This window comes from Ranitomeya imitator, chromosome 1 (assembly GCF_032444005.1).
Source record: "Ranitomeya imitator isolate aRanImi1 chromosome 1, aRanImi1.pri, whole genome shotgun sequence".
Taxonomy (NCBI): Eukaryota; Metazoa; Chordata; class Amphibia; order Anura; family Dendrobatidae; genus Ranitomeya; species Ranitomeya imitator.
The window spans coordinates 90,929,968-90,954,397 of NC_091282.1; the positions used below are offsets into that span (position 1 = coordinate 90,929,968).

The window sequence follows — 24,430 nt, forward strand, 5'->3', positions numbered from 1 at the left end:
TCCAGCAAATCCGATGTGGCCCACAAATGGATACCTGACAAACATAAAAAGTCTAAAGCAAAAATAAAAAAAAAAGTCACTGTCCCTCATTCCCCAATTTATTAGAAAAAATGTTCCCACGCAAGTCTGACGTAGTCCATTTTCCACAAATCCAGCCCTGGTGACTGTGAATAGCAGTAACGTTACTGCTATTCACAGTCGCCGGATACTGACATCACCGCTTATCAGAGTCGCCAGCTCACGCTGAGCTCTCCGAGACCCGGCGGTTCTGAACAATGGTGAAGTCAATAACTATACCGCTCATCACCAGTTCTCACAGAGGGCAGCGTGACCTGGCGACTCTGAGAGCAGAATAGTTACTCACATCACAGCTGCTCGGAGCCATTGGGTCTCACGCAGCAGGAGGCGGGAGCAGCTACTACTACAAGCGTATAGAGACTCGGAGTGAGACTATAGGCTTTTATCAGTGGATTCGGGGAATGTCGTGGGAATAACTGGATTACGTCGGATCTGCGTGGGACCCTTATTTTCTAATAAATTGGTGAATGAGGGACAGTGTCTTGTTTTAATCTTTCTTACTGTTTTTCAGGTATCCAATCATATATTTTCAAGATATCTGTCTATTTATTATCTATTATATATCTCTTTTTTTTCTATCTATCTACTGTATCTATATATATCTGTATATAAGATTGCTTTCTTAGTTTGTAAACTAGCCTTAAGTTACATAATTACAGTATGTAAAAGATGATGCTAAAAACACATTGCATACGGATGTCATACAGATGCTAGGCGAGAAAAAATAAATATCGCACTTTCGCATTGCACTCACATGACATAAGGAGTGACGTACGCAGAACACTCCTTCAGCTTTTCAGAATGAACATCGGAGCAATTTATAATAAGCTGATGTGAGCGAACCCTTAAATTGAGGCATGAATAAATCTTTTCTGGGCTAGTTGTAGTGATTTGTATTAAAATTATATTGGAAAATAACGCTACTTTCTAACTCAAGGAACATAGCGTGGTAATGCACAAGAAAAATAAATCCCAGTGCTTAATCCCTTTATCACAGTCTTTTTTTCCCTTAATATTGAGAAAGATATAACAAAATCTTCATAATTTGTCCAAAGAGATGTTCATTGCCCTCTCCTACTCATGGTCTTGTGTATGACTGCAATATAACTGGCTGCAACAGGAACTCCCCCAATTGCACTGTTTGCATTAGGCCCCCTTCAATCTACGGGCCTGCGCACATGTCCGTGTTTTCACAAGAACAGTGTGTCTGTGTTATCCACCCGTAGACATGTCTGTTTTTTTTCACGCAGCATAGATGACAATATGTACCGCACAAGGATAACAAAGTGTTCCATCCATGTGCCGTTCATGTGACACATACCGAAATAGAATGCAGAATAGAAATTAATGAATTTTACGTGTTAAAATACGTGAAAAGATATAGATAGATAGATAGATAGATAGATAGATAGATGGTAAATAGATTATATATATCCATGAGATATTAGTGCCATGCGTGTGTAGCTTACCATACATCTGATAACCAAATAAATAAATGAAAAAATATGACGTGGGGTCACCCCATTTTTGGCAACCAGCAAAGGTAAAGCAGACAGCTAATAGCTGATATAATCAGGCTGGGAAGGTCCATGGTTAAGCAGCGCCCCAGGGTCCTAGTCAGTGCAGTAATGTCATTTTCCTCTAGGGGGGAGTGATGTTATGTTTGGAGGCAATAAAAGAGATCTCTTTACCAGGTACCACAAACATACAACACATTTCATACTCCAGTTCACAAGGAGGAGCTATGCTCCTTTTTATTAGGCCACTCTTCACATTTAGGTAAAACTGGTGGCCTGGGGAGGAAGTTAGGCAGTTGCTGGCTGAGCTTGGCTCAGGTAGTTGGTCCCTGACAGGGGTGGGAGCCTGTCAGATGCCTAGACAGAGGGTCACGGAGCTGCGCCTGCCCTAAGTGCGGCAGTTCCTAAGAAAGGAGACGAAAAAAGAATTGTATTGTTGAGAGTGAGAAGTCATAGCAAATGAGTGGATACCAGAAGGAGTTCTGCCCTGCACAGGCTGCCTCCTTCTGAGGTGCAGGATCCCGGTAGCCGGAACACAGAGGGGGGCAACAGTCCTTTATGCCTTGCTCCAGAGACCGGCAGGACAGCTAATTGCAAGTTACTGATCCGCCCCTATACCCAGGAGGCAAGGTGGCACCCACGAGAGGCCGGGGCATGATAGAGTCCCTGTAAAAAGCCTCACGCCACCAGTCATACGGGTTGTCCTATCCATCTGGGGGACAGAGAGAGATAACATCGATAACATCTACAACATCTGTGAGGACCTTATGAGAGGCTTAGCAGTTAGGTACTACAACACCAAGGCACTAGAGGAAGGCTACTGATTTCTACCTGGATAAGGGGACTCTGGATTTGCCTCCAAACCGGCTGGACTCTGCCTGCCCTGTGATCTGTGCTCTGGACTGTGGATGCTGAAGCCTTCAGTAAAGGTAAAGAGACTGCAACCTTGTGTCCTCGTTCTTCACTGTGCCTCTCACCATCCACCATCTACACACTGAGAAGCCCTGGGGACATACTTCACCTGTGGGAAGGTATATCATCTAGCTGCCATAACATCACCCCAGCGGACCCCTTAAAGCAGCTTCGGTCACCCTGACTGAATACCACAGGTGGCGTAACGAACATTCCCTTTAAAGACCTTTCCCTTTTACACTGACCTCCCGAGGGCCACGGACCGGATCAGCCACCGTGACATCCCCCTGAGAACCGAAGGACCCGGTACCGAGTACCCCGCCGCCCTTGGGGGCGTTCCAGTTATTGTTCCCTTCCCAGCCTAACAATACCATCTCTCAGCCACCCCAGAAGTGGAGCATCAAATGAGATGCTCCAAATCTGGTGCTTCGCCTTCGCTCTTCATTGGGGCATTGTCAATCTATATCTTTGCACATTTTTAATACCTAAAAATCTGTAATTTCTATTCTGCATTCTATTCCGGTATGTGTCACACGGACAGCAAATGGACGGTCAACAAAAACCCACACGGATAGTAAAAGCAGAAAGTCTTGCGCGTACATTACATTTTTTTTAGGTGGACGTGTGAAGGGGGCCTTAGAGATAGTTAAGATGCATCCTGTGGCTAAGTCCCTATACACAGTATACTAATGTCTTTCAAACTCGCGGATATTCATGGATTCGGCTCACAGTTTGTTTATAGTGGCCCTCGACACTCCCCTGAACAGATCCAGTATGTCCAACATGTTTTGCAGCTGCTCTGTCAAGAAAACACAGGAGCACTAGATAAAGTGTAACACTATGTATTGGAGAGTTGACTAAGGTTTAAGAATGTTTGAGGACTGTGCAGAAAGTCCTGCAGATTCTTAAATAGAGGGAAGGAGAAAATGATCAGCTTTATACTTTTTTCATGCATTATTATTGCCTGGATCAGCCTCCACCGAGTCAGGGTGTAATGGCGACAAACTGTCAGGGCAGCCTCGCCCTCCGGCAGGTTGTCCTCAGCAAAATAAAAAGGGTAAAGTTGTAGAAGGGATGCAGGATCAGCTCGTCTCAATAAGCTGTAATGTCCAGACTTCAGGTGGAGCATGAAGAAAAACTTGCTTTTACTGGAGCAGTTGATGGGGTCCTCACACTATGAGGGGCTGTTGTACAGTGAGCCAACAGCCCCTCATAGTGTGAGGACCCCAGCTCTTTTCCCCCAATGTGTAGCAGATCTCCTCACTCCCGCTGCATTTTACGTGCACTGGAAAAGATCATTTCAGCTGTTCAGAGATCACGTATGTTTATCCCGTGGTATAGTTTACAATACATGCACTTGACTTGTTTTTGCTATTAATTGCTCTCAGGAGAACAATACAATTTAGTATTTAGTAGAAATGAGTCCTTAGGAAGATTGTTCTCAGGGTTAATGTATTGAGTAATCATCAGGTTAGTCCAAATGCTCCAACTGAATGCAGCTCCCTGCATGTAATTGCTTTCAATGCGTGCACCATATAAATATCTGCATTATATAGAACAACGCTGTTTAGTCCTGAGGTGCTCATAACCACTGAGCCACTTGTTTCATAGCCATTAATAGTATAGAAGTTGCATTTCACTTTACTGAGACAAAGACTATTGTATCATCATTATTACACTCACCGAGCATTTCTCTTTAAAATTAAACTTCTCTTCACAAATATTAGAGCTTACAAGGTTCTTCTCATCTTCCATCTTCAGGACTTCGCTGCTCCCCAGCCTCACAAATATTAGAGCTTACAAGGTTCTTCTCATCTTCCATCTTCAGGAGTTCGCTGCTCCCCAGCCTCACAAATATTAGAGCTTACAAGGTTCTTCTCATCTTCCGTCTTCAGGAGTTCAGCCTCACAATTTCCTTTTTTGATGGGGGGAGGGGGGAGTGGGGCGGGCAGTCTTCCTTGACTGATTGTTCAGACCTGCAGCATTTTTGGCCCAAAAAACCTTGATCATTAGCTGACAAGGGAGAGGTGAGCAGCAGTGTATAAGTGTCACTGGGCTACTGTACCAGTCTGTAAAACTCACGGGGGCTGGTGGCTAGAATTAGGAGATCCCGACTGGTCTCGGTAAGGCTGGGGATACACAGTGACATGTTTCGCACAACAACTATTCTCAATTTGCTTGACTTCCTGTCATCTTAGAGTTGTGATTTTACTGTGAAACAATCAAATCGAAAAGTATATGCATGCGACTTGCAGATGAATTCTTTGGCAATTGAGTTGTCTGCGACTCGCGACCAGTGACAGAAATCCGAACTCATTGTGAAAGATTTGCAAGATGAGATGGGAAACTAGTCCGTTCCACACAGAGCAGGAATGGCTGTGTAATTCAGCCTGCACCCTCTGCTAACAGCAGCGACCAGAGCTAGCTTACATGCTGATGCCAATCACTGACAGCGGCACGTAAGTGGCATGATCTACCTGGACATCGGACCTCTCATGACACATTCAAGGGATGGCCATAAGCTGCCATGGCAGCCAGTGTCCTGGTAAAGGAAACCGTCATTTTTACTAGGTACGGTACTTTAATACCTTAGTACAGCAGTATATGGTACAAGTCATTCTATAGGGACCAAAGTGCAATAAAAAAATATATATGTACAAAAATTACATAAACCCTATGAAAAATCTAATTAGCCACCTTTTCCATGATAAGATAAAGAAATAAAAATCATAATAATCCACATCGCAACGTAGACAAAAATCCAACTAGCTGTTGAGCGTGATAGTATCCAATTTTTATCTGAATAGTTCAATCTATCATATTAAAATGCAATTTAACCCATATGGTACACACTGTTTTGACCCCCAAAAATCGAAACACGAGAATTGCTGGCATTTGATGACTGCTCCTTTCACAAAAAAATGCAATAATAATCATATGTAACCCAAAATGGTTCCAATAAAAACTATAGCTTGACATGTAAAAAGCAAGACTTCACTTAGTTCCATGGACACAAGACAAAATGTTGCAAATCTCACAAAATTGTGACACAGACAAAACATATTATTATTATTATTATTATTATTATTATTATATACATATATTACAGATTTCTGATTTTTTTCACTTCTTAAAACCAAAGCGCTGTTTTGGTAGCACATTGGTGCAGTAGGTAAGTCAGGAGTCAGCAATTGTAGGAGTCAGTATTTTAGGAATTAATTGGTGGAAAACATGTTTGTATCCACCAAAATTGCTGCCATGCTGTGTGTGAACTGAAAAGCAAAAGAATAACCTTGTATAAATAGGCAATAAGGTTTTCAAAAGTAATTCTAGTGTCACCTGGGTAACATCTTGTAGCTTTTCTTCTAGGGTTGTTATCTTCTTCTTATGGTTGTCATTTTCATCTGAATGCAAAAATAAAGATAGAATTGTGTTACACGAAGCAAACAGAGCAAAGGTAAAAAGAGACTAAAGGCTCACATACACATTAGGTGCTTCTGCCGATGGTTTAGCCAACAACCATCATGGCCGTCTCTCCCATACACAGAAGTGCTCGTTCGGCCAAGTGGTCCTGTGATTCTCTATGAGAGAGCCGTCAACAGACCTTAACTCTTATCTCCAGGAGAACATAATCGGACATTCCTGACCGATATGTCATGCAATCGGTTGGCCGACTGATAAGATTATCGTCCGAACCAGGCAACATTGGCCAACATCAGTCTAATGCGTATGGGGAGCACAGTGCTGGAATCAGCTGGTTTATTGTGGGCACCTTGGCAGCTCAGAGGCAGCATAGCCAGTAATAGCCAGGGTTATGGCAAAGTAATAGCAATGTTAGAATAAGTAAATGCCCCCATCATAAATACGTTACATATACTAATATCATAGAAAACAAACCCTCATAGCTCAGCTTCTTGAACCCTTATGGGGGTGCCTCATTGATAGTGGGATATTGGGCTTACTTGCAAGTTTTATATGGATTGTCTCACAACGACAACTGATCTATTAACATGGTAGGTTATAAGTATCTAATTCTAATCACTCAGGGGGACCTACTTCCAATAATGTGAAATGGTGTCCTGTGTCCTTCATTTAAATAAAATCGTGTATGCTGATGCTCCATTTACTGTTCATGGGACTGATGGAGTTAGCCAAGTATTATTTCCATAACTTCCAAAGAGAATGAATGGAGTGGCAGTGCTCCACTCAAACTAGTCACACAGAACCATAAGTAGTGGATCCCCCCGAAGTCATCACATACTCTAAGCCTATCATGTGGTCAAATGATAACTTGTAATTGTGGGACAACACCATGATTTTTGCACTTCTCCTTATAGTTAGGCCATGCTACCAAATAACCTTAGACCATAAGTAGCAATCATCTAGGATTCCGATACAGTGACCTTGTCATGATGGACAGGGGCCATCCTGGCTCATGGACCCCATAGCAGCCGCGTGGCCTGCCGCCATTGGCCGCACACCACTGGTTACCAGCAACTATGTGTACTAGCGAATAGCAAAAAATGAGAATTTATATCAGTCTGATGTTAAAATGTTATGCATTTTCTCATGTGCAGACTAGATTTTCCTGTACTACTCTTAAAGGGAATGTTTGCCCCTGCTAAAATAAAAACACCTATACCCACATCCCGTGTTAGCGACGTTCATATATCTACTATCTCTATTGTTTCTATTATACCCTCTAAGTTACAATTTTTCTCTTTGCTCGTTTTAATAGTTTGACCATATATTACGATTGTTGGCTGCCATGTTATTAGCTCTATGGTGGGTCATTTGAGTTGATGAGCAGCAATAATACTATGGTTTAATGTACATAATGCATTATTATTATTCAATAATCTAGTCTTTAAACACGTTCATGAATATGCTTTGTTTTGGAATACACTATATAAGTATTTCTGTATGCATGATCCCTATGTAACCTAGTTACTGTATAATAGGGTCATACTGATCTAGAAGAAATTGGAAATGTTTTTATGATTTCACAATTTTGGGTAGAATATCATCAATTTAACCAGTTACGGTATACAATAAAGTCACGTGTATATACAGGGGGTGTATGGGATCATATTGTGCTACATGGAGGCTACATCGAGATTAGCTGCATTATTGGGTGAATAAACAGCCTCCCTTTTCTATTGGATTGACATTGGAGGACATTGAGCTAGTTTTTCTTTTACACCTCAGTTATCACATAAGGTCTCCTTCACATGTCCGTGTTTCCAGTACGTGTGGTGTCCGTTTCATTCACGGATACCATTATAACCTATGGTGCTCTGCACATGTCCGTGTTTTTACATGGACCATTTGACAGTGCAAACGACACGGAGACATGTCCATTTTTCTCCAACAGCATGGATGACATGGGCCAATACAAGTCTATGGGTCTGTCTAAAATATGTACAGCTCACAAATGGAATCAGTGTACCATCTGTGAGCTGTATGTGTTTAACATTGCAAAGTATAGGAGACGCTCATAAGGAACACAGATGGGGAAACACAGTGGGGAAACACCAATGACACACTGATGGGGAAACACTGATGACACATTGATGGGAAACACTGGTGGCACACTGATGGGAAACACTGGTGGCACACTGATGGGAAACACTGGTGGCATACAGATGGGAAACACTGATGAGACAGTGATGGGAAATACGGATGGCACTAGTACTGTTTTTTCACGAATATGTTTAAACACGGACGTGTGTAGGGGGCCTAAGGGCTCTTTTACAAATCCTGATATTTCTGGTATTGGAAAAATCAGTACCAGAGATATCAGTGTCCGTGTGTACATGAGTTTCATACTTGTGGCAACCGTGTGCCGCATCAGTATCACCCGTACTGGAGCGTGAGAAAAGCCACCACAGTTCGCGCTGTTCTCAGATGCCTGATGCTGAAGACAGCTCTCATCAGTGTTCCCTGCTCTGCCTGCGATAAGCATGAGCAGGAGACAATGTTGAAAGTTGTATTCATGTGTAAAATTAAGAATAAATTAAAAAACAACAATATCCCTTATCTGTCCAAAGTTGAAATAATCCATAATGTCCTACGCCGTAATCCATCTGTGCGACATTTGCTCATCACTGATTTGCTGCAGGGAGAGCGGGCCTCACGGTTAACTGCGGTGACCTCAATGAGATCACTGCTAGCACCATGAGAAAAAGTCTCACAGCACGGCACTGAGCTCTTGAGGTCACCGCAGTTCAGGGGCACGGCTGGGAACTCAGTTACCTGTGGTAATCTTGATTATGTCACTGCTGGTTACTGATGCTGTGCTTGCAGCAGCTCATTGCTCAGTGGTTCTTAGCCTGGACGGTCGCATCTTAGCACCGTCCAGGTAGAAAACTATTTATCGCAGACATGGATTACGGCGTGGGACAGAATGTCGGATAGGTGAGGGATATGGTTGTTTTTTTTATTTTTTATTTATTTATTTATTTATTACAAAAGACCAGAGCTTCAATAGAATAGGCATTAGATGAGTTAACTGTGTTTGTTAAAATAAAAAAGTTAAACTGTGTATTTTTATTTCAAATAAAAGACTTTATACTTTCTGTGTGTTTATTTACACTACAACTATAGGATTGGTAATGGTTGGGCATCTTATAGATGCTTCTCCATTACTAAGCTGTGGGCTTGATGTCACCGCACAATATAAAGGTGACATCAACCCCACAAATATGAACCTAACTTGCCACTGCCACAGGGCAAGTGGGAAGAGTCGAGCAAAGCACTAGAATTGGCGCATCTGACAGATGCACCTTTTCTAGGGTGGCTGCAGGCTGCTATTTTCAGGCTGGTAGGGGGCAATGTCCATGGCCTCTTACTAGCCTGAGAATACCATCCTCGAGCTGTCAGCTTTAGCAAGGCTGGTTGTCAAAAATGGGAGGGACCGCATGACGTTTTTTAAATTATTTATTTAAATAATTAAAAAAACAGCTTGGGGATGCAATTATTCGTGATAACCAGCCTTGCTAAAACTGACACCTGAGGTGCAGCCCTCAGCTGTCAGTTGTGCCTGGCTGGCTATAAAAAATACAGGGAAACCCACGCATTTAAAAAAAGGATTTATTTAAAGTGCAGGTGCCTGCTAATAAATACTCCCATAACACGCTGCCTGCTCTCACTGTTATTAGCGGCAGCAGGCTTAGGCTCATGGGAGTAGCAGTCCCATCAGCCAACACCTGTGACTGGAGGGAAACTGTAAACTTTGGACAGGTGAGGGATATTATTGTTGTGTTGTTTTGATTGTTTACAGGGGACAAATGCTTCAGGTGATTAGGTGAGTGTAATGTGATTTTTTATTTTATTCTCAATTTTACACTTAAAGACAACTGTCACCGTTGTCCCTTACTTGTGCTGATTGCTGGCAGAGTAGGGGACAGTGTCTTCAGCACCCGGGAACAGCGTGATCAGTACCGCTGATTCCCATGCGCCGGTACGTGTCACTGATGACACATGGATGTCATCCATGTGTCATCAGTGTGCACGTGTGTGGGACATTTTCCAGCCCATGATGCAGTTAAGAAACTTCCCTCCAGGTATGGGTAGCTGGAGAGTGGCTGTTGATCTGGTATTTTGCAGCTACGTTGCTAACATCTTGCTTTATGGGCTGGCTGCACCCTGCAGTGCATTTGTTCCAAGATCTGGGCAGGTAAGTGTTGCTGCCTTTTTTTCTGCTGTTTTAAGTTGAATTTTTGGAGACCTTGAGTCTCTAGTGGCTTTGCTATTTAGTTTATTGTAGGACTCGTAAGCATGGGGACCCTTGTTGTGGGTTACGAGCTTACGTATTTTGGCCAAAATATCAACCAACTAGATTGTGGCCCGATTCTAACGCATCGGGTATTCTAGAATATGCATGTCCCCGTAGTATATGGACAATGATGATTCCAGAATTCGTGGCAGACTGTGCCCGTCGCTGATTGGTCGAGGCAACCTTTATGACATCATCGTCGCCATGGCAACCATTATGACATCATCGTCGCTGTGCCCATCGCTGATTGGTCGAGGCATGGCGGCCTCGACCAATCAGACGCGGGATGTCTACGTCCTTTATGACATCATCGTCGCTGTGCCCGTCGCTGATTGGTCGAGGCCTGGCAGCCTCGACCAATCAGAGACGCGGGATTTCTTCGTCGATACTGTGCCCGTCGCTGATTGCAATCAGAGACGCGGCATTTCCAGGACAGAGGTAGAAATCCCGCGTCTCTGATTGGTCGAGGCTGCCAGGCCTCGACCAATTAGCGACGGGCACAGCGACGATGATGTCATAAAGGACGTAGACATCCCGCGTCTGATAGGTCGAGGCCGCCAGCCCTCGACCAATCAGCAACGGGCACAGCGACGATGATGTCATAAAGGACGTAGAAATCCCACGTTTCTGATTCAGCGACAGGCACAGTATCGAAGTAGATGTCATAATGGTTGCCATGGAGACGATGATGTCATAGAGGTTGCCTCGACCAATCAGCGACGGGCACAGTCTGCCGCGAATTCTGGAATCATCATTGTCCATATACATATGCATATTCTAGAATACCCGATGCGTTAGACACTGTGTTTAATGGCCATGACAATAGAAGGCATTTCAGGACCATTTTGTATAGCCTTCTGTTCCTCCTCAGCTTGAACGTCTTTTAGCATGCGATATGCGGCAGCAAATAGGCTTATTTTTTGTAAATGTACAGCAATTTGGTTCATCAGTTCAGCATCACACTTTTCGTTTTCTTTTAGGTTCATCCTTTGTTCTGTAGCCTCATTTGTATCAATGATGTATAATTGTGCAAATTTTGGTGGTTGTCCTATTTCTGGGTGAAGTGTTCCAGTGCGATGGTAGATCTGGCCGTGAATTTTAAAACAATAAGGTCCGAATCCAGGGGGCGGTGCAATGTTGGCACCGAATGAAGCAAACGCATGAGAACTGTTGATGCTTCTGATATTTTCCATAAAATTTCTACTATGTTGATGCATTCCTTTCATTAACTGCTCAAACAGATCTGAGTAGTGAGGTCTCGGTAGCATAACTTTTCCTTTTTGGCAGCATTGAGTAAACTGATTGTCAGATGGTTTTTCATCAATGAAATTCAGAGAGTCGCATTTAGAGCAAACTGTATTCATATTCCCACAGTAGTGTTCATGAATTGTACTTTCATTGTCTGTTACATAACATGCAAGTTGTTGAATATTGTCCTGGTCGTGCCTTAGTTGGTAGAGCATTCGTTTTTTATGAATTTGGCGATCATGTTGTTCCTGTTGCACAACAGTTTGTTGTAGTGTCTCCGGTAGATGACGGGGTCCCACGTTTCTGATTCAGTGACGGGCACAGTATCGACATAGATGTCATAATGGTTGCCATGGCGACGATGATGTCATAAAGGTTGCCTCGACCAATCAGCGACGGGCACAGTCTGCCGCGAATTCTGGAATCATCATTGTCCATATACTATGGGGACATGCATGTTCTAGAATGCCCGATGCATTAGAACGGGCACAGCGACGATGATGTCATAAAGGACGTAGAAATCCCACATTTCTGATTCAGCGACGGGCACAGTATCGTCGACGTGACACGGGCACAGCATGGCGACGATGATGTCATAAAGGTTGCCTCGACCAATCAGCGACGGGCGACGCTGATTCGGGCGACGCTGATTCGGGCGACGGGCGACGCTGACCAATCAGCGACGGGCGACGTCGATGGGCACAGAATCGGGCCACAATCTAGCCCCCTTAATCCTAGCAAACAAATCGGAAAGCAAAGGTAAAGGGTAATGAAACTTGACCGTGATTTTATTCAAGAGGCGATAATCTATACAGGGTCTCAAGGAACCATCTTTTTTAGCAACAAAAAAGAACCCCGCTCCCAACGGTGAAGAAGATGGCCGAATATGCCCTTTCTCCAAAGACTCCTTAATATAGCTCCGCATGGCGGTATGTTCAGGCACAGATAGATTAAAAAGTCGACCCTTAGGAAACTTACAGCCTGGAATCAAGTCAATAGCACAATCACAGTCCCTGTGCGGTGGAAGAAAACTGGACTTGGGCTCATCGAATACATCCTGAAAATCAGACAAAAACTCTGGAATCTCAGAAGGTGAAGAAGAGGAGATTGACATCAAAGGAACATCATTATGAACCCCCTGACAACCCCAGACAATCAGATTGTGGCCCGATTCTAACGCATCGGGTATTCTAGAATATGCATGTCCCCGTAGTATATGGACAATGATGATTCCAGAATTCGCGGCAGACTGTGCCCGTCGCTGATTGGTCGAGGCAACCTTTATGACATCATCGTCGCCATGGCAACCATTATGACATCTACGTTGATACTGTGCCCGTCGCTAAATCAGAAACGTGAGATGTCTACGTCCTTTATGACATCATCGTCGCTGTGCCCGTTGCTGATTGGTCGAGGCCTGGCGGCCTCGACCAATCAGGGACGCGGGATTTCTACGTCGATGCTGTGCCGGTCTCTGATTGGTCGAGGCCTGGGGGCCTCGACCAATCAGAGACGCGGGATTTCCAGGACAGACAGACAGACAGACAGAAAGACAGACAGACGGAAAAACCCTTAGACAATTATATATATAGATGGAGATGCTGTTTAAAATACTGCTCTGGAGCATCTTGGATCAGTAGCCAGAAATAATCAAGATTGGTTCGATGAAAATGATGAGGAAATAAAGAAACTACTAGAAGAGAAACAACGGTAAAAAGTGTATCAAAATGACCCCAGGTCGTTAGCTAAGAAAGATGCCTTTACCAACATAAAAATAAACAGATCAAGGTACAGATCAAGCTATGCGAGATGCAGGATAACTGGTTAGCAAGAAGGTTGATGAATTCCGAGGCTATACAGACACCCATGACCAGAAACGCTTCTACGATGCGCTCAAAGCTGTATATGGACCCCAGTCATCAAGCTCTTCATCTCTGCTTAATGCAGATGGAACTAGGCTGCTGACAGAAAAGAAACCAATTCTGGAACGGTGGGGCTGAGCACTTTAATAATATTCTTAATCGCCCTGCCAATATCAATGACGAGGCTATTGATCGCCTTCCCCAGGTCGAAATCAACAAGGACCTTGATGTTCTTCCAAGTGGAGATGAAGTCAGGAAGGCAGTAAAACAACTTTCTTGTGGAGAAGCACCCGGATATGATGCTATACCTGCTGAGGTATAGAAAGCTGGCGGCTCTGCTCTGATGCAAATGGTGACCAAACTATTCCATTTTATGTGGAAAAAGGAACAGGTTCCACAACAGCTGAAAGATGCCAGCATAATTCACATATAAAAGAGGAAAGGTAATCACCAATCTTGTGACAACCATCGAGGCATCTCCCTTCTGTCCACTGCAGGAAAGATATTAGCTCGTTTCTTGTTCAACCGCCTTTTACATCACTTTCAGCAAGGCTTATTTCCCGAAAGCCAGTGTGGTTTCCGTGCTAGACGTGGAACAGTAGATATGGTCTTTGCAGCACGTCAACTTCAGGAAAAGTGCCAGGAGCAACACAGTGACCTTTATGTAACTTTTGTTGATTTGACCAAGGCTTTCGACACAGTCAGTAGAGACAGCCTGCGGAAGATCATGGCAAAATTCGGCTGCCCAAGCAAGTTCATTTCAATCGTCCGGCAGTTCCATGCCATGATGGTGAAAGTTGTTAATGATGGAGACGAATCTGAGGCTTTCCCAGTAACAAACAGCATAAAACAAGGCTGTGCGCTTGCTCCAACCCTGGTCAGTATGCTGTTCTCTGCAATGTTAAGTGATGCCTTTAACAACTGTGAAGATGGAATCCAGGTTAGGTACAGGACTGATGGCAAGCTATTCAACCCAAAATGCCTGAAGGCGGTTACAAAAGTGCATGAGACTGTTATCAGTCTACACTGTTGTGTATGTAACACTGAGGTTAATAACAGAATCGCCAAAGCCAGTGCCGCCTTCGGGAGACTGCGTAAGAATGTCTGGGAATGAAGGGGACTCAGCCTTACCACCAAGCTGAAGGTCTACTGTGTGGTGGTCCTCACTATGCTTCTCTATGCTAGAGAGACCTGGACAGTGTACAGCCGGCATGCTAAACAGCTTAATCATTTTCACATGAGTTGCCTCCGCAGACTCCTCCACATCCGGTGGCAAGAAAATGTCCCGGACACGGCAATTCTGGAACAAACTGGGCTCTGCAGCGTTTACACTCTCCTGCTGAAAGTCCAAGCCAGGTGGGCAGTACATGTGGTCAGAATGCCTGACAGCCGACTATCGAAACAACTGCTGTACAGAGAACTGTGCCAAGGAAAGAGAGCAGTTGGGGGGCAGAAGAAGCGCTATAAAGACTGCCTTAAGGCAACTCTCAAAAACCTGGAAGTCAACACCAATGAATGGGAAGAGCTTGCCCTGGATCATCCAGGTTGGCGGGGCATGATCACCTCAGGAGCACGTGCAGCTGAAGATAGGAAAATCTTTGATGCAAAAAGAAAGCGTGCTGTCCGCAAGGTACAAGTAGAATCTGGTGTACTGACTACATCTTATGTTATGTCAAATATGTGCGCGAACCTTCAGGGCCCGGATTGGACTCATCAGCCACCTCCGGACCCATAACTACTAATTCTCTTCTAACCCTGAAGTCATGGTCATCTTCTACTACGAAGGACGAACATCATCACTATATGGAGGACTGACTGTATTGTAATATATGGACGGCTATGAGGAGTGTATTATACTATATTGAGGACTATGGGGCACATTATAATATATGGAGTCCTATGGGGGTGTATTACACTAAACCAACAAAATGCTGACTATTCATCGAGTTATTGGATTGTTTATGCCGAAATAAAAATCGTTGTTCTCAGCAGCACATCGCTACTGATACTGATACTGTATGGGGACAGATTGATTTAATAGTGATTGTTCTGTTGCCATGATTCTTTCTCAGTTGTGTAAAGAGGCCGGAAAACAAGCAAACGACTTCAGTATTGTTCATCACACTCGTTAGCGGCCTTAACTCAGCGCATGTAAATACAACAGAAATGCTTCTGTGTGATGTGCAATATGTTAGCATTTGGGGCCCCATTTTAAACTTTTGCCTAGGGCCCCACTTTGCCTAAAACCAGCCCTGGCCCTAAGACCTTGCTGCTATCACCTATGACTACTAGCTTTTCAGTAGACAATGTCATATGCGAGTTTTAGTTGTGTTTTAAATAGAACACAGTAAAATAACACGCTTTATATGTAAGCACAATGGTGTTTATTGCCCCATAACCGCAATGTTAGTAATTAGATGATAATAGAATATTAAATACATACAGCTCAGTGTTTTACCTCTCATGTTACATTGTAATTCAATTGTTTCCTGCAGACCTTTGATCACATCTTGTAAAGCAGCGCACTCTGCACATTAATAGAGAAAATAATTATATGAATTTCTTGCACAATGCTTTATCACGATGAATTAATTACTTGTAAAATTCTTAATCCTGAAGTACATAGTGTCTAAGTGCATGTGCACGCGGCGTCACTACAATGAGCTTTTAATGCTGCAGATTTACTTGTGTGAATTTTCTGAATCTAACGCAAGTCTATGGGAAAAATCTGACACAAAACTCAGCTTACCAACAAGAGAAATAAACCTTGTTAAAGGGAACCTGTCACCCCCAAAATCGAAGATAAGCTAAGCCCACTGTGGTCCGGGTCCGATGGGTGTTGCGGTCCGGTCTGGGGCCTCCCATCTTCTTACAATAACGTCCTCTTCTTGTCTTCACACTGTGGCTCCGGAGCAGGCGTACTTTGTCTGCCCTGTTGAGGGCAGAGCAAAGTACGCCCGCGCCGGAGCCACAGCGTGAAGACAAGAAGAGGACGTCATCGTAACAAGATGGGAGGCCCCGGACCCGGACCGCGACACCCATCGGACCCGGACCGCAGCGGGACCGCCCCTGGGTGAGTATAATCCAACCTCTTTTTCTCATCTTTCAGGATACATCGGGGGCTTATCTATAGCATTACAGAATGCCGTAGATAAGCCCCTGATGCCGGTGGGCTTAGCTCACCTTCGATTTTGGGGTGTCAGGTTCCCTTTAATTTGAAACGCATACAGCAGGTCAGTTTACTGTGAGTAAAAAGACACACAGAAGGCGCAACATTCTTATAAATCTTATCCACTCTGCTGGAACTCTAAGGTGCTGTGTTTTTAACAAAGCAAAAATACAGAGTGTCAAAAACTTACTAAAATACTTATCGTAAGCACACAGTCGAAGGGATCTTTCACGCGTCCTGATATTTCCAGTATTGGAAGAAACTGTACCAGAGATATCCGTGTTTGTGTGTCCTTGTGTTTCATATGGGGGTCTTACGTGTGGCAACAGTGTGCCGCATCAGTATCACATGTACCAGCACCTGAAAAAAGCCGGTACAATTTGTGCTGTTTTCAGGTGTCGGGTGCTGAAGACAGCTCTTATCATTGTCCTATGCTCTTCTTGTTATCAACGTGAGCAGGGAACAATGCTGAAAAGTTGTATTCCAGTGTAAAATTGAGAATAAAGTAAACAATCACATTATACTCACATTAACACCTAATCACCTGAAGCCATCATCACCTGTAATAAAACAAAAAAAAATATCCCTCACCTGTCTTAAGTTGAAAGAATCCAGAAGTGTAATCCTTCTATGCGACATTTGCTCATTAGCATGAGCAGTGGCCAGAGGCGACTGCTCACACTGAAGAGCTAGGGAAAATGACTCACTGATGCGAGACTGGGCCTCATGGTGAACTGCGGTGACCTCAACGCTCTACTGTGAGACTTTTTCTCATGGTGCTAGCAGTGATCTCATTGAGGTCACAGCAGTTCACCGTGAGTCCCTGCTGGGAACGCAGCCTCAGTGACCTGCAGTAACCCGCGATCGCAGCAGCTCATTTTCTAGTGGTTTTCAGCCTGGATTGTTGTATCTTGGCATCAACCAGGTTGAAAATTTATCGCAGACATGGACTACAGTCTGGAACACAACATCGGACAGGTAAAGGATATGGTTGCTTTTTATTTTAGTTTTTTTACAGGAGACCAGGGCTTCAATGAAGTGGGCATTAGGTGAGTATGACTGCGTTTGTTATTTTTAAATTTAAAAAATTAAAAGTGTGTTTTTTTATTTAAAATAAAAGGACTTTATTCTGGCTGTGTTTATTTACAATATGGCTATAGGATTAGTAATGGAGAGGTGTCTTATAGACACCTCTCCATTACTAATCTGTGGGCTTGATGTCACCGGACAATACAAAGAAGACATCAACCCTACAAATATGAACCCCACTTGCCATTGCAACAGGGCAAGTGGGAATAGCCAAGCAAAGCACCAGAATTGAGTGCATCTAATAGATGTGCCTTTTGTGGGGTGCGTGTGGGCTGCAATTTTTAGGCTATGGGGGACCAATTTAAATAACTAAAAAAGGGCATGGTGACCCCTCTATTATACATAACCAGCCTTGCTAAAGCTGACAGCTGAGGGTTGCAGCCCACAGCTGTCAGTTTTGCCAGGCTGGTTATTAAAAATATAGGGCAGCCCACACCATTTTTTTCTTTATTTATTTATAGTGCAGACACCAGCTGGAGATGAATATTCCTATCAGCTGGTATCTTCTCTTGCAGTTATCAGCGACAGTAGGCATAGTCTGATGGAAGTAGTATTCCCACCGGCTGACGCCTCTCGGACAGGTGAGGAATATTGTTGTTTTTTATTTTTGTTTGTTTACATGGGACAATGGCTCCTCCACACCTGTGCTACGATTCTTTCATGTGAGAGGATCGGAGCATAGAGCACGGACACTCGGCTCCCGCTCGCAGCACAGTTTGAGCTGAGTGTAATTAGCATATCGCATCTGATGCTTTCGTATCAAAAGCATGCGCTGTGATCCCAGCCTAAGAATGCACCTTTAAGGTTCTAATTAACAAGACCGGTACATAATACCTGCTGATCTGGCACATATTTTTTTACAGATGCAATTTTAGTGACACCAATTATCTTTCGTTTTGGAAGTGAACAATGCCAGAACACTCCTTTAAGGTTGCATATATTAAATTGAAAACTTGTTTAAGACTTGCAGTGGAGTTTGTAGCAAAATTGTCAGAAAAATTCCTATATTTTATATTTGAGATTAGTTGTGGTGGCCCTTCATTTCCTAACTAAGTACACTCTGGTGTCTACATGTGACAGGTGCCCCGAAATAATGAAGACTAATCAGCTGAAGTGCTGTGAGATACCAGTATTTAGGATGCTACATTATCATCACCATCAAACCTTGTGCGAGGCTCAGTTGTTTTGTCTGACTAATTTTCCACATACGGCTCCATTTCTCCAGCTGAATTTCAAGCAGGTTATTCTTTCCATTAACCTCAGCAAATTTCTGCACAAACACAAAGCATGGCGTTAAAGGCAATGGTGTGCACAACACTACAACTTTGATTCAGGGTTTACATTTTTTTTAAGTCACTTTTATTTATTGTCTTGCTGCATTCATTGGTGATTTGCCAAATTCTTTAAAATGTCTTGAATTGTTCAAAATTTCCCAAATTTTCTGCAAAGTAAAAAATTGTCTTTTTGTTTTTAACTTTCTTTTTACAACTTTTTAGTGGAAAAAGTTGCACATTTCGCAAAATCGTACAACTGGACCAAAATATCTGGGGTACATAAAATCACTCCGAGGTGGGGATAAAGGAATGGAGTAAAACCACAGCAAATTTTGTAAGTTTAAAAAAAATCCCAAATGATGAAACAGGCAAAAATATCTGGAAACCGTAAACTCCACCTTCAGTCATGGCCAAAAGTATTAACACCCCTGCAATTCTGTCAGATAATACTCAGTTTCTTCCTGAAAATGATTGCAATCACAAATTCTTTGGTATTATTATCTTAATTTAATTTGTCTTAAATGAAAAAACACAAAAGAGAATGAAGCAAAAAGCAAAACATTGATCATTTCACACAAAACTCCAAAAATGGGCCAGACAAAAGTATTGGCACCCTCAGCCTAATACTTGGTTGCACAACCTTTAGCCAAAATAACTGCGACCAACCGCTTCCGGTAACCATCAATGAGTTTCTTACAATGCTCTGCTGGAATTTTAGACCATTCTTCTTTGGCAAACTGCTCCAGGTCCCTGATATTTGAAGGGTGTATTCTCCAAACTGCCATTTTTAGATCTCTCCACAGGTGTTTTATGGGATTCAGGTCTGGACTCATTGCTGGCCACCTTAGAAGTCTTTCTACTGCTTTTTGAAGTGTGTTTTGGGTCATTCTCCTGCTGGAAGACCCATGACCTCTGAGGGAGACCCAGCTTTCTCACACTGGGCCCTACATTATGCTGCAAAATTTGTTGGTAGTCTTCAGACTTCATAATGCCATGCACACGGTCAAGCAGTCCAGTGCCAGAGGCAGCAAACCCCAAAACATCAGGGAACCTCCGCCATGTTTGACTGTAGGGACCGTGTTCTTTTCTTTGAATGCCTCTTTTTTTCTCCTGTAAACTCTATGTTGATGCCTTTGCCCAAAAAGCTCTACTTTTGTCTCATCTGACCAGATAACATTCTTCCAAAACGTTTTAGGCTTTTTCAGGTAAGTTTTGGCAAACTCCAGCCTGGCTTTTTTATGTCTCGGGGTAAGAAGTGGGGTCTTCCTGGGTCTCCTACCATACAGTCCCTTTTCACTCAGACGCTGATGGATAGTACGGGTTGACACTGTTGTACCCTCGGACTGCAGGGCAGCTTGAACTTGTTTGGATGTTAGTCGAGGTTCTTTATCCAACATCCGCACAATCTTGCGTTGAAATCTCTTGTCAATTTTTCTTTTTCGTCCACATTTAGGGAGGTTAGCCACAGTGCTATGGGCTTCAAACTTCTTGATGACACTGCGCACGGTAGACACATGAACATTCAGGTCTTTGGAGATGGACTTGTAGCCTTGAGATTGCTCATGCTTCCTCACAATTTGGTTTCTCAAGTCCTCAGACAGTTCTTTGGTCTTCTTTCTTTTCTCCATGCTCAATGTGGTACACACAAGGACACAGGACAGAGGTTGAGTCAACTTTAATCCATGTCAACTGGCTGCAAGTGTGATTTAGTTATTGCCAACACCTGTTAGGTGCCACAGGTAAGTTACAGGTGCTGTTAATTACACAAATTAGAGAAGCATCACATGATTTTTCGAACAGTGCGAATACTTTTGTCCGCCCCGTTTTTTATGTTTGGTGTGGAATTATATCCAATTTGGATTTAGGACAATTCTTTTTGTGTTTTTCATTTAAGACAAATTAAATGAAGGTAATAATACCAAAGAATTTGTGATTGCAATCATTTTCAGGAAGAAACTGAGTATTATCTGACAGAATTGAAGGGGTGTTAATACTTTTGGCCATGACTGTACAATGGGGAACACAAAAAATAAGCAAATGGACATGTAAAATAGATTTTAAAAATGGCGTAAATTAAAAGAAGAATTACATTAAAAGAAGAAAATACAGGTGAAAACACTAAAAAATGTGCACATGCAATGATGAATTGGCCTCTATGTTCTAAACCTCATAGTGAGTACTGAAAATATAGAAAGCATTCACCGCAGTGACATGGGGATGACAATAGTAGGTCCATGCTGAAGGCGTGGTTTAGACTTATCATTGCGCCCCCTGATGTCACTGTGGTGGTCATCATGGAAGCAGTAGGAATGGATTGCTGATCTGAGAATAGGGGACAACGGGAGGCAAACAGAGGGCACCAGGTACGGTGACTAAACACTAAGAGTTGAGCGAATTTGTTCCGATTCAGTTCCGAATACGATCGGCATCGAATATTGTTTTGCAATATTCGTCGAACACAGCCGAACGTCATTAGAGTCAATGAAATTACCGAATATGTTCGGAACAGATCATCAAACATACATTCGGCACGAATAGGGTTCGAATATGGCCCGAATATGGCAAATTCAGATTCGGCAACCAAATCCGAACAACTTTGCTCATCTCTACAAAACTCAAGAAATATATAGTCCCTTTTCACTACCAAGGTGGAGAACAGCTTTACAGAGAACTTTTCACCATATGAGATAAAAAATAGTGAAGGGTGTAAATGTGCTAAGCAATACCCCTATACATTTGATAACATGCTCACATCTTTCCTGCTGCATAAGATTAACGCTTATAAAATGTATAGAAAACAAAAACATAAAAATAAAACAAAAATAAAGATAAATTAAGTGCAGTTATCAAATGCAATAATGTAGAATTGAAAAGGGTAAATTTATCAGTGCGATTATGAGGATCCGAGAATACAATGTGCTGAAGGTACAGATACAGTAACACTTGTATGACTTGTATGAATGTCACAAACTGTTTTTCTTCTGCTGATTGTTAATCAGTGGTGGGTGATCAATAACCTAAACTAAGCATGGGACATCAATCAAAACCCCTGGAAAATCCCTTCCTGCCCTAGAACATAACAGTATTTATCAGAACTGTTGTACTACTACATCTTGGTAGTGGTGTGCATGTGACGATGAAGTCCTGCTGATAGGCGGTGTTCACACGTTGCTTTTTTTTCCAGTTTTTTTTTTATGCAAATTTTCAGCTTGCTTTTACAGTACCAGCAAAGTCTATGAGATTTCAGAAATCTCACGCTCACAGCTAGTTTTGTCCTCAGTATTTTGTGCAATACCTTGGGTTTTGCAGAATGGAGCATGTCGCTTCTTTCAGTTTTGTTTTTCACCCATTGGGTGGTGCCAATATTCAGATATCATTTTTTTTCTGTGTTTTTGATGCCAAAACCTGATGAAGTAGAATCAGATTATTTTTCTGTACAGTAAAATTTATCAGCATACACAAGAAACAAATGTACCCTGATAAGAACACAGCAAAAAAAAAGCAAAACCTGCTTTTTTTGAGGCAAGTTTCTCACTGCCAAAAGAGCAGGTTTTGCCTGTAGAAAAAGCTGCACCAAAAACACAATGTGTGAACATAGCCTAACAGGTAAAGCACCATTACAGTGTTTTTTTTTTATTTTACAGGTGGAGTGGTGCTACTAATATAAGGCCCTTGTACCACCTGCTATCTTCTGCCCGCTCTGGCCGGTCTCCAGAGGTTTCCCCCGAAAAGGTCACTTTTTCAATGTAAGTCTGAGTGCCTTGCACTGAGCGCTTGTGACCTTTACTGCTGACTTCCGGTGAAGTTGCAGCCACAAGATGGCGGTGCGGGACCAAAGCGGCGCTGGCAAGAGATGAAGACGGCAGCTGATACATATAATACTAGGAACAGGGACCTGACGTTAGTAGCACCACTCCAGCACTGAAATAAATAAAATATGCTGGAGTAGTGCTTTAAAATAAATAATTATTGACTGATAAATTGGCTGAACCTGCTGGTGGGATCAGCTGTCTCATTTGTATGGGGACTCCTGACCCTTCCTCCAACAAATGATGTTGGGGATGACAAGGATGGGTTGGCTTAATTTTAATTGCACTAAGGCAGACAAGCCAGTGTTGGGAGAGTCGGTTTACTTCACTCTCCTGATCGAGAACACGTCATTCATGTGTATAGGGTAGTCGGGAGAGATAGCTTTCAGTCAAAAGAGTTTGGTGATTAAAGGGGATCTGTCACCAGCTTTCTGCTGTGTAATCTGAGTGCAGCATAATGTGCGGGCTGTTACCCTGATTCTAGTGATGTGTCATTTGTTGGTCGGCATGCTATCATTTTGATACAATTACTGTTTTCTATACTGCAGATCGTATAACCGTAGAACCCCACCCACACTACTGATTAGCAGCTTTCTGTATACACTGTGCATAGGCAGAAAGCTGCTACTTAATGATGAGGGTAGGAATACACAGAGCAGTTGACAAGGAGGAATGAAACGCCTAATGCTGTAGTGACACATCGCTCGAATTGGGTGCTCTGCCCCTACATCATGCTGCTCTCAGATTACATGGTAGAAACCTGCTGACAGATTCTCTTTAACAAAGTCCTGCCCAAGTACTTGCCTAGGTGATGTCTCTCTCAAGCAATGGCTCTCAGGATTCAGCAATGTTACATAGGTTGAAAAAAGACCTAGGTCCAACAAGTTAAACCCTGAAAAACAATTATGATACTTCTTCCAGACAGGCCTAAAAAACAACCACATGATTCAAAAACTTTAAATTATACACAGTATTTACCTTTTCTATCTGTGAAAAATCCTCAAGAAGTTTGTCAAGATTAATAGAACAAGATTTCTTTGATTCTGTGTCTTCAAACATTGTTTAGAACAGACAAGCCTTTGCCTGTGGGATAATGAATCAAGTAGAGAAACTAGATTAAATTGATTATTAATGCGGACCTGACTGACTTGATTTATGAAGACACTGGAGATGCGAGCAGAGAAATATTTTACCTCACAGATAGAATCAGCTGTGACCCCTGCTGTAATGTCTGTATACTCTGTATTGCGTCCTCCAGGGGACAGATGTGGTATATCCATCCATGTTCCTACAGGGCTATTACACAGTACACAGCAGGGGCACATTTATAAGATTATCTCAGCACAGGACATTTTTTTTTTTAACACATCCAATCTTATTCTAAGATCTATTGATTACAATTTACATTGTGCGACAGCTAAAAAGATGCAATTGATGAATCAGATAAAAAAATCTGGAGGCCTCTCTCACAATAATGAGCATTAAAAAAAATCCCATGTAGGCAAACATATAAAAAATAGACTTTAAAAAGATGCAAAAATAAAAGAAAATTTGGGTATAAATAAAAAATAAAGAGGTGAAAAACACCAAAAAATAAACAAATAAAGGCACAAATGCCACCATGGATCGGGCCCTATATGGTAAGGTGGGATTATTGATTATGGATCTATGTGTAGTGGGTGCATGTCCCTGACT

At 42.7% G+C, this 24,430-nt stretch overlaps 1 protein-coding gene across 1 annotated transcript in view; it reads right to left on the reverse strand.

The window, feature by feature from the left end:
• CCDC152 (coiled-coil domain containing 152) overlaps nt 1-23,818 on the reverse strand; it is a 68,679-nt gene extending 44,861 nt beyond the window's left edge. Inside the window, exons 1-4 of the mRNA XM_069748829.1 lie at nt 23,714-23,818; nt 18,817-18,922; nt 15,853-15,921; nt 5,847-5,911 (exon numbers count right to left, since the gene is read on the reverse strand). Of these exons, the coding sequence (XP_069604930.1) occupies nt 5,847-5,911; nt 15,853-15,921; nt 18,817-18,922; nt 23,714-23,794 (321 nt within the window). The 5' untranslated portion in view covers nt 23,795-23,818. The remainder of the gene's footprint in view (nt 1-5,846; nt 5,912-15,852; nt 15,922-18,816; nt 18,923-23,713) is intronic.
• Nucleotides 23,819-24,430: the final 612 nt, after the last annotated feature.